General features: G+C 34.6%; 1 protein-coding gene across 1 annotated transcript in view; it reads left to right on the forward strand.

Moving 5' to 3' along the window:
• Nucleotides 1-12,129, forward strand: part of Dora (zinc finger SWIM domain-containing dorado) — a 260,924-nt gene that overhangs the window by 183,970 nt on the left and 64,825 nt on the right. The window contains exon 18 of the mRNA XM_069825149.1: nucleotides 1,071-1,282. Coding sequence (XP_069681250.1) covers nucleotides 1,071-1,282 — 212 coding nt within the window. The remainder of the gene's footprint in view (nucleotides 1-1,070; nucleotides 1,283-12,129) is intronic.

A 12,129-nucleotide genomic window follows, 5' to 3' on the forward strand; every position in this document is an offset into this window, starting at 1 on the left:
TGAAAGGTCATGAAGAACCCACTCCCACAACAGTTCATTTATTTCCATATAAACAGTTGCTTTCTTATTCCTTTTATGTCACCAATATTGGCCGCAGGCCACTCACTCATTATGATCTTCAGTTTTTGAAGTGTCACACCTGAGTTTTCCGCAACAGAACTTCAAAATTATTTCACATATACTTCGTTTCTAATTTCCCTATAACTCGAAAACTTTTACTTCATCACTTAATGCCACATTTTACGCAACTTTTTTTTACCAGGAAATCACTACACTTGTGCTCTGTCTAGCTACGACAGTATATGGGTGTGAAGCATTGAAAATCTTTGAAGGGACTCGCCTGCCTAGTCAACAGGGTAATAAAATTGATGACTGAAGGTCAACACACGCTCGTACCCTCTAAAATTTTGCAAAGAAAACTTGTTTTAATCTTAGTGACCTATATATATTTCGTATATTCCTTGAAATTAAGTGCTGTTTCAAAATATAGTTTACATTAAAGTAGTGTGCCCAAAATATTATTTCCATTTTGAACAGTAGCAGGTAGTTTCCGTTTCCACGTTGGACAATTTCCATTTTATTCAGGAAAAATTACACATAATACATACGAATTTCGACGGGACCAATAAATTGTTCCGAAATAGACAGAATTCCGGATTATCCAGGTTTCGATTTGAACAATTTCTCTGTACTAGCAAGTGCCACCAACTGGACAGTAGCATATGGTCATGAGCAATATATATTGGAAGCATATAGCTGGTCAGCTTCATCTGACATCATGTAAGCTTTTGCATCATTGTGTGTCATATTTTTCTGTGAAATTAAATGGTATGAAATGAGGTGAAGAGAGTGTTGGTGGAATGAAATTTGTAAACTTGGGGTAAGTGAGACAATCCCGAAAAAAAAAGTCATCCTTGACCTCTTCTCTTGTCCAACCATGATTATTATTCCATTGAATATTGATGATCGAACCTCAGTCCACTGAATGAACCCACACTCTAGCACTGAACTACTTGGAAAGACTTGTGGGCACCCTACTATACTTCCATAATTTTTCTTGTATATTTTAGGTCAGGCAATGGAGATTGGCGCTCCTGCCATTTCCTTCCTTATTGAAACTTGGGAGGGACACCTGACTCCTCCTGAGGCAGTGAGCATTGCAGACAGGGCTTCACGAGGTTGTGACCCTAACATTGTACGAGCTGCAGCAGAATTGGCGCTCTCTTGTCTACCTCATTCTCATGCTCTCAATCCAAACGAGATTCAGAGAGCAATCTTGCAGGTAATGTTATTTTTCTTAATCATTTTAGATATCAGTATTACAGAAATATAAGTTGGTAAGTAGATTAAGAAATTAGAAAATGTGAAAACTGTCGGATTGGATGATATACCAGGAGAATATTGGAAGCTTTTTTTTTTTTGTAAAAGAGAGAGTAATATAAATATTTCAGTATTTTTAGTTAAATTATTTAATGAAGTTAATGACTACAGAAATAGAACCCAAAGCATGGAAGACAGCTACTAGTGTTATACATCCAGTTTACAAGGGCAAAGGAAGCATCAATGATGTAAACAACAATCATGGAATTTCACTGCTCTCAGTGTTGGGAAAAATCTATTTTGGAATTTTGGCTGAACATATAAATGTATGAAGTTTTAGAACAACTGGCAATATTTCTAGGTAATTGATAATACTACACACAGATCCATTTTATTACAATCTATGAAACTTTGCATCAAAGGCAGAATGCTAAGATTTCTACATTCTTTTCTTAATGAAAGAACAATTCAAACCTCAGAAAATAATTTATCTTTATCCAAAAAATTACAGATGGTATACCTCAAGCTTCTGTTTTAAGCCCAAATTTATTTAATATAATGTTAGGCTACATGACTTATCTGATGTTGTTCCACCTGAGGTAAAAATAAGTATCTATGCAGATGATGTTACAATATGGGCTACGAACAACGATCCAAATGAATCATTAAGAGTTATACAGACAGCTGTAAATAATATCAGTAACTGGGCATCCAAATGGAATCTATCTCACAATCAAAAACTGAATATACTGTCTTCACAAGAAGATATAGCTTAAAAAACTATAAACCTCACATTTATTTGAATAATCAAGAAATTCAGTACAATCCAACTCCTGAGATCCTAGGATTAATTTTTGATGAAAAACTTTTATGGAAAACACATTTAACCGATGTTGCTTCGCAGTGTCTACCACGATTAAATCTCTTGAAGATCATAGCTAATAAAGAATGGGGATCAGATATCACGACACTGCGTCTGTTTTATAATGCTTATATACAATCAAAATTAACCTATGGATGTGAAATATGAAGAGGCGCATCAGCAACTCATCAAAAAAAAATTCTGTTCTTCAAAAAACAGCCTTAAGATTATGCCTAGGAGTACCAAAAACCACATCAACTGTTGCCCTAGAAATTGAATGTAATATTCAACCAATCAGACACTAGGTATTACAAAAGGATCTAAAAGTACATTTAAAATTGCAAGCCTCATCCAGATCTCAGATGTTCTTCAAACTGTCAGATAATATCCTGTGTAATTTCTATAAAATAAACAAAGAAGAAATACCAATCTATATCACAGATGCACTCATTGCTAAAACTCCAGTTGTGAACGGAATTCCCATGAAAATGAGTGATTCCAAAACATAGCATACAAATTCCAGGAAATCATTCCAAAAATGATCCTCCATACATTCTTAAGTTAGATGCTATGGAACTATTCTGCAGCACATATAAGGATCACCTTCAAATTTATGCAGATGGATCTCGAAACCCTAATGATGGGACATCAGGAGCAGGGTATTATATTCCAAAATATCAAGAAAGTTACTTCATATCATGTTCATCCTCTTCCAATCTTGACACTGAATTGCTAGCTATTGATACTGCTCTTCAGTGTGTTACTCAAATTTCTGAAAAATCTATTTGCATACTTACTGACTCAAAGGGCAGCTGTATTTAATATAATTAAATATGTACCAAACCTATACACATATAGAATTATTCCAATTCAGAAACAACTAAGTAAACTAAAAAAACTCCAAACGGAAATAACATTTCAATGAATACCTAGTCATTGTGGTATACCAGTACCTGGAAACAAGAAAGTCGATAATATTTCAAAACAGGCAAAACTGAATATCTCTATCCAGTGCATTTGCTTCAGTAAAATCTCATTTTATAAACCTATGAGTCAACAATTGGCTCTCTTCTGACAAAGGAAAAATTTTACAGTCCGTACAAAAGAACCGAATGACCTGGAAATGTACAAAAACTTGCCCAGACATGTTCAAACATTTTTAACAAGAGCCAGAACAAGTCACATTGTAACACAATTGTACCTACACCGATTTCAGATTTCTGATAATTCTATTTGTCTGTGGTGTAATAATCATGATGAAGATCTGGAACACATTCTTCTATACTGTCCATCCATAAACCACAAAAGAAGTAAATTAAAATCATCAGTACCAGATGCAGAAGACACAGCCCTGCAGTATATATTGAATACACCCCAACTCTGGCTACTAGCAACTGGCATCTATAATGAACACCGATCAAAATATCCCTCATTTCTCATCAAAGACAATAACTGAATAGACTACAGTGGAGTATAGTGGACTTTATAATAATAATAATAATAATAATAATAATAATAATAATAATAATAATAATAATAATATATTTATTTATTTATATATTTACTGTATTTATTTATTTAGAATATTAACGTGCAAAACAACAGCACAAGGCCAATTACGATACAAAACAGAACAAAACAACAAATGATGATGAGCATGAATAATAGAAAATGGCAATGAGATGAAGTACAAACAATATAATAGTCTACATCAATAATTGATCAAATGCAACAGAGTAGAATAGCATAAATAATTATAAAATTAGTACAATGAGATAATTGAAATAATGGAATAGTCTACATTAATCAATTGACCAAATGCAACAAATAAATGGACAAATAATTATTAAAATTAGATCAGTGAGTTAATTAAAAAATGAAGCCTGGAATAATATGAGTAATATTGTAAAGATATGCAATTGACAAGAATAGTATGATACATATCTTAACAAATGGCATTATTAATAATACTGACATAAAAACTCAAAGATATACTACACATTAAAAGGATCCAAGTTGAATCCATGCAAATTAGCATATTTAATACATCTGCAGACCGGAGAGAGAGATTTAGGATTCCTATTATAAAACAATTTATGAAATCTTAAACCCTTAGCAGGAATACGAAGACTGATATTGCTTATGAAAGATTCACAATCAATATCACCCTTAATGACTTTACAAAAAAATAAATAATCAAGATCCTGACGTCTGGTGAACAAACTACCGCAATTGAAATATTTGCAATTAATCTCATAGTTATAATCGGAATTTGGTAAAAATCTATAAGAACACAAGGAAATAAATTTTCTTTGAATATTCTCCAATTTGGCCGAGTCAGTGGAAGTAATGGAGTTCCATACAACAGATGCATATTCAAGCTTGGATCTAACCAACGTATAGTATAAAATTAATAAACACATAGGAGTGGAAAAAGAATAAGTTATAGACCTAATTAGACCAAGCATTCTTAATGAATGGGTATAAATATATTGCACATGATCATGGAAATATAATTTTGAATCAAGTAGGACACCAAGATCTATAATACAATCTTTCTTAGTAATTACGACATTACTGAGAGAATAGTTAAATTTTAGGGAGATAGTTTTCCGTGAGAGTTTTCCGTGAGAAGGAAATAACAAAAGTTTTGGATTGATTAATTTTCATTCCATTTTCAACAGACCATTGTGAAATTGAATTAATGTCATTTTGAAGAATTTGACAATCAACCAAACTATTAATTTTACGAAAGATTTTGAGATCATCCGCAAATAAAAGGCAGCTAGAACTTATTCTTTTACTTATATCATTTATAAATAATAAAAATAGGAGAGGTCCCAATGTACACCCTTGAGGAACTCCGCATAAACTATTAAATGGAACCGAGAGAGAATTACCTAGTCGAACACAAGACTGTCTATCTGTTAAATAATTTTCAAACCAATTAACGTAGTTAGTGGAGAGACCAAAATTACTTAATTTATTTAATAAAATTTTGTGAGGAACAACATCAAATGCTTTGCTAAAATCAAAATAAATTGAGTCAATTTGACCTTGATTTTCAACTATAGGCATTATGAGATTAAGATAGGAAACTAAATTAGTAGTAGTAGATTTCCCTCTTGTAAATCCATGTTGGGCCGAATTGATCTTATTTTTGACATAAAATGAAATGTGTTTGTGAATAATTTTTTTTTAAATTTTAGAAAAATTGTTTAGAATAGAAATGGGTCTGTAATTAGTAACACTGTTTTTATTACCATTTTTGAAAACTGGAATAATGGATGCTTCCTTCCAAAGTGACGGGTAAATTCCTGTTTTTAAGCTAAGATTGAATATAAAAGTTAAAACAGGCATGAGAATATTAGAGCAACCCTTGATTATAAAATTAGGAATGTTATCAGTACCTTTAGATTTATTAGGCTTTAGCTTTTTAATAGCTTTATTTACACAATCGAATGTAATATTAGGCAGGGACAAACAGTCAGTAATATTAGAATCATAAGTAATGAAATTAGAGTTACAATTTTGTTGAACAGATTTAAATTGACAAGCAAATGCATTTGCAATTTCTTTTTCATCTGTGATGTGAACGCCATTTATTATTAATTCTGTGGGATTGCTATTAGTTTTTCGAAAAGTTTCTACATATTTCCAAAATTTATTTGGTTCATGCTTCAGGTTATCATCAATTAATTGTAACCATTTGAATTTATCAGATTTAATTATGGCTTTGACTTGTTTTGTAAAATTAGAAAAAAATTGATAATGATGATTAGTTTTATATTTTTTGTAATTTTTATGAGCTTTATTTTTTTTCTTTATAAGCTGACGTAAATCGTTTGAAAACCATTTAGGATAGTGCGATTTTTTAACAAAGGTGACAGGGACACAAAGGGATACGAGGCCTGTCTAAAAAGTATCTGACCTTAAATTTTCCCGCACAAAGTAGTGATTCTAAGGTGGCGCCACTGTGCACGGTGGAAGGAGGAACCGTAATGAGCATGCTTGAATTTTTTCACCGCATTCGCTTGTGGTCGCCAAGTAAGGTGCTGTTCTAAGTGTATGTCGGATTTAGTTTTCTCGCAAGATGACTGAACGAATTGAGCAAAGATACTGCATCAAATTTTATCAAAAGCTTGGTGATTCTCAAAGTCAAACAATTCGTAAGATTCAGCAGGTGTTTGGGGAAGATGCGATGGGTGTAACACAAATTAAGGAGTGGTTCAACCGATTCAAAGATGGCCGCACATCAGCGGAGAGTGAGCAGCGTTGTGGCAAGCCCCAAACTGCTCGGAGTGCAGCTGTTGTTGAGAGGGTGCGAAATTTGGTGATGGCAGATCGTCATTTGACCGTGTGGGAGATTGCCGAAGAGGTTGGAGTGAGTAAAGATTCTGCACATGCAATTTTGCGTGATGATTTGAACATGAACCGAGTGGCTGCGAAATTCGTGCCCAAGTTGTTGTCCCTGGAACAAAAAGACCTCCGTCGTGACGTTGCACAGGACCTTCTGGACACCGCCAACACTGATCCTGGATTTCTGAACACCATGATAACTGGAGATGAGTCATGGGCGTACAGGTACGACCCAGAAACAAAAAGACAGTCGTCGCAATGGAAGCATCCCAGTCTCCAAGGCCGAAGAAAGCGCGGCAGGTGTAAAGCAAAATCAAGGTAATGCTGACTGTTTTCTTTGATGTCCGTGGAATTGTGCATCACGAATACGCACTGGAAGGACAAACAGTGACAAAGGAGTACTATCACGATGTTCTCCGGCGACTCCGTGATGCAGTTCGGCGCAAAAGACCAGACATGTGGACGGTGAACAACTGGCACTTGCATCACGACAACGCCCCCGCACATTCATCCCAATTGATCCACACTTTCTTGGCCAAACATGGAATTACAACCGTTCGCCAACCTCCCTACTCTCCAGACCTGGCTCCTTGCGACTTCTGGTTGTTTCCAAAATTGAAGACACCACTGAAAGGATCCCATTTTGAGAGTAGAGAAGAGATAATGCAGAACGCGACGACGGAGCTGAACACCATTCCAAAAGAAGACTTCCAGAGGTGTTTCTGGCAGTGGAAGGATCGGTGGGCTAAGTGTGTGCAAGCACTTTTGGCCTACTTTGAAGGGGATTAGGGTCCCAACCCCGTCAGGTATTTGAAATATTTTTTCTGGCTAAAGGTCGGATTCTTTTTAGACAGGCCTCGTATAGCATTATTTATAATTTGAGACAAGGAATTAGCAGCAGTGTTTACATCAGTAGTCTGATATATGCTAGTCCAATTATAATTGTATAGAATAGAATAAAGATTCAGATAATCACCTTGAGAATAATTTAAATAAGAACTGATTAGAGAGTGTTCCGGTAACGATAATTTTACTTCAATATAAACAGAGATAGATGGATGATAAATATTCTCTAAAACTAGAGAGCGATCGGCAAGTTTAACTGTACTGTTTTTGTCATTAGTAAAAACCAAATCAAGAAGCTTTTTACTCGTAATGGTAGAGTTAATTTGAATTAATCCAAGAAGGCAGGACGAGGAATATAAACCCTTAGCCTTAATTTCAGAGTAATAATGAGTATCATTAAGATTAGAACCAGTTGTCCAGTCCACACCAGGAGTATTAAAATCACCAAGGATTACTATTCTAAAATTATGAGTGTCAAGATTTTTTTCAAGAAAATAAGATAAGATTTTAAGTGAATATGATCTGTATCAGGAGAGAAATAATGGTTACCTAATAACAGATTAAAACCATCAGTCATTTTAATTTCAACCCAAACGCATTCACTAATAATTTCTAAGTCAAAACGCCTTTTAGTAAACGGTAACTGGTTGCTAATCGCTGTTAGGACACCACCACCTCTCTTTTTGTTAGTGTCTTCAAACAGTCTATCTGCACGAAACACAGTATAGTTATTTGGAAATAAATTAGAATTAATTACTGACTCAGATAACCATGTTTCAGTGAGACAGATAATGAGATCATTATTACTCACTATATTCTGAAAAATTTCATCAACTGTAGCATTAAGTCCACGAATATTTTGGTAGAAAATCTCAAGACGATTAATAGAACTGAACATTGAAAATGAGAGCAAGCAAGACTAATAATAATAATAATAATAATAATAATAATAATAATAATAATAATAATAATAATAATACTAATGATGATGGTAATAATAATGATAATAATAGTGATAGTAATAGTAATGGTAATAATAATAATAATAATAGTAATAATAATAATAATAATAATAATAACTTTATTTAACCTGGCACATTGAAGACCATAAGGCCTTCTCTTACACTCAACCAGGATTAAAACTTGCCTACATAGTTGAACATACAACTTGAACATACAACTGAATCGGAATCAAGTAATTACATACTGCTACGATTTAGGTACATAATGAGATCAAAAGAGGTAGTTACATAAAAATTTACCTCATAAAATAAAAATAAACATAGTGGAATACATATTAATGTTGTTAGAATCAAATACGAATCACACCAAAACAGAAGCTGACAATTCAATAAAAAAATGTACACAGTAAAAATAAAAATAAACACATTGGAATACATATTAGTATTAGATTACAAGTAGGGTTCACATAATTAAACCAGAAACCGACAATTGAATAAAATGTATACAATAAAAAAAATTGACTAATAATAATAAAAAAATAACACAGTGAGATACATATTGGTGTTCAGTGATAAATAAACACGATTTACATGATTACACAATAAAAATAATAAACAAAAATAAAAATAAATACAGTGGAATACATTGCATTAAATGTTTGTAACACGTTAGGTCTGGCAACTCATCATCAGATATTTTTCTAATTTAAATTTAAAAGAAATTAAAGTTCGGCAGCCCTTGACTTCAGGCAGCAGAGAATTCCAGTGACGAGAAGTAGCAACAGTGAAAGATGAAGAATAAAGAGATGATGTGTGGAGTGGTATTTCTAGCATATTATCATATTGTGACCGAGTGTTTAAGTTATGATAGTGAGAAAGATTGTGGAATCGGACAAATAAGTAAGAGCGAGCAGAGGTGTGCAAAATTCGGTATAAGAGAGAAAGGGAATACAACTTTCTCCTCTCATTTAACCTGAGCCACAATAATTTATCGAAAGAAGGCGAAATTTGATCGTAGTTGCAAACATTACAAATGAAACGAACACACGCTTTATGAACTCATTTGAAGTTTATGGGATAAATCCACCCTGAGATCACTGAATAAAGCGTCACAATAATCGAAATGTGGCATAATAAGTCTGTACAAGCTCTGCTTTAATTTAGCTGGTTAGTGGTACAATCTGTTTAATGAATGAAGGGTGGAAAATACTTTCTTGCATGTGTGTTTGATATGCGTATCCCAGGTGAGGTTAGATTCAAAATGAACTCCCAGGTTTTTTTTTACAGTTGAACTGAATGGAGTGATCACTTTATTCAGAGTCACAGGAGGAAGGTTCAGGTTATTGATATCGGGGGATTAATCTTTTATTCGAAAATAAGATAGCCTGCGATTTATCTGTATTTAAGTTAAATCCGAATTGTTGAGACCAAGATGAAATGGATTCGAGATAATTATTGAATCTATTAATACAGTCACTTAGTCTATCAGGACTGGCAGAAATGTATAATTGAACGTCATCTGCATAAATATGATATCTGCAATGTTTAAATGACTTAGCGATATCGTTAATATAGAGACAGGAAAACAGTAGACCCAATACCGAACTCTGGAGAAATCCTGACTCTACTGTCTGCCAGGAGGAGAACCGATTATTAAAGACAACACGCTGCTGGCGGCCCGTGAGGTAGGAGTGCATCCAGGTGATAACGCTGTCAGAAAAATGTAACACTCGAAGTTTAGTTAGTAGTAGATCCATGTCAACAGAGTCAAAGGCTTTGCTATAATTCAATAAAATTAATATTGTTTCCAGTCGTTTATCCATAGCCTCTCGTATATCTTCAGTTAAATTCAATAAAGCAGTGGAAGTGCTATGCTCACTTCTGAATCCAGATTGGAAGGGGTCGATAATATTAAATTTAATAAGATATTTGCTTAATTGCTTATGGAGAATACGTTCAAGAGCCTTTGATAGAACAGGAAGAATGCAGATTGGCTTATAGTCTTTAGGAGATGAAGGTGTGTTTACTTTAGGTATTGGATGCACTAAAGCCGTTTTCCAAAGATTTGGTAGGTAGAAGTAATGATGGGAGAATTAAAAATTACGTGTTATCACGATATTGATTAATTTATTAATAAAAACAATGTTTATGTTGTCAGAGCCTTATGCTGTAGATCTAGTGTTTTTAAGAGCCTGCCTAACTTCAGTGTCTGTAATATTAGAGAAGAAAAATCTTTTGCTAGTAGGAAGACGAATGGCTAAGAGAGTATTCGTGGTGTTAAGTTTTTGTTGTTTTTTCAGGTTGTGAGGTGAGTGGTGAATTAAAAACTGATTGAGTTTATCAAGTGATATGTTTGGGATTTCAGTTTCTGTAGTTTTACTTCCTATTCCCATGTCGTGTAAATGCTTCCAAAGATACTGTGGGGAAATAGAGGGGTCGACAAGACTGAGAGCATGACAGTGTTTGGCATTTCTAATACTTTGCGTTGTTCTGTTCCTAATTTTTTTATAGCTGTAAAAATTTTCCTCAGATTTACTGTGTCTATACTTCCTGTAGGCACCATGAGGTTATGTATGTTATCAGTCATCCATGGAGCAGGACGATGAGTGGCACGTCTTTTCCTTAATGGTGCATGTTTATCAAATAATTGTATCACCATGTTATTAAAAGCGGTCAATTTTTCATCAACAGTGACTAAGTTAAACATTGTATGCCATGACAATTCCATGGTGTCAGAAGTTAATTGATCATTGTCGACATGTTTTAGATCTCTATATGTAATGAATTTCGCTGCAGCTTTCGGGCACTAAAGAGAATACTGTGCAAAATTCCAGGAACAGGCAACTGCCCTGATGTTACAATTCTGTCAGGATTGTTTGTAATAATTAGATCTATTAGAGTTTCAGTAGTAGCTGTGTGATGGGTGGGGTTAAGGGGAAGAATTTTTAGTTAAAGCTTCCAACATGTTACACAGTTGTTTAGTCTCATTTGAGTTAGGTGCTAGAAGATTGGTGTTGAAATCACCAAAAACCAGAACATGTTCATATTGCAGTAAAAGATTAGTTAGTGGACTTTCTAGGTCAGATAAATGGCCTGCCTTGGGGGCCTTATAAACAACGGCTACAAGACATTTCTGTAGGCTTGCTTGTACTTCGATGAATATGTATTTGGGATGTGCAGCATTGCCTTGGGATTTCAGAAGAAGTTTTGGCTTCAGGTCATTCCTAATATAAGTGCATACTCCACCCCCTCACTTATATAATCTATCATTTCTGCATAGATTGTAAGAATCTATATGGACAAGAGAGGACGGTAGAGAGGGCTTAAGCCATGATTCACTGACGAGAATACAATGAAGGTCTTGGTTAGAGAAAACTGAAGATACTTCTTCATAATGAGATAATAGACTTTGAGCGTTTATATGTGCTATTTTCAGAGACGTGGGCTGGAGTGAGAAAAATTGCTTCAACAGCTGTGAGGTAGGTTTAGCAGGGGTTGAGGGAGGTGGGGAAGTTGTATGCACAGGTTGCACTGGGGATGTAGAGCTGGGGAGGTTTGTTCCTGCATTGACCTTGCCTTCAGTCTTCAGGTCTGCCAGAGTTTGGTTTAAACTATTGTGAGAGGCAATGATGTCAACCTAGCTAAAAAGAAATAGCTATAGGCATCCAACAAGGAAAACTCATTGCACAGAAACCAGCGGGCGTGACTGTCTCACGAAGATGACGTATGCTCTCGTTCCCAGCATGCTCTCACGCCTACTGCAGGGGAGTAAGAGGGGTA

This window comes from Periplaneta americana, chromosome 4 (genome assembly GCF_040183065.1).
Source record: "Periplaneta americana isolate PAMFEO1 chromosome 4, P.americana_PAMFEO1_priV1, whole genome shotgun sequence".
In the NCBI taxonomy this organism is placed as follows: Eukaryota; Metazoa; Arthropoda; class Insecta; order Blattodea; family Blattidae; genus Periplaneta; species Periplaneta americana.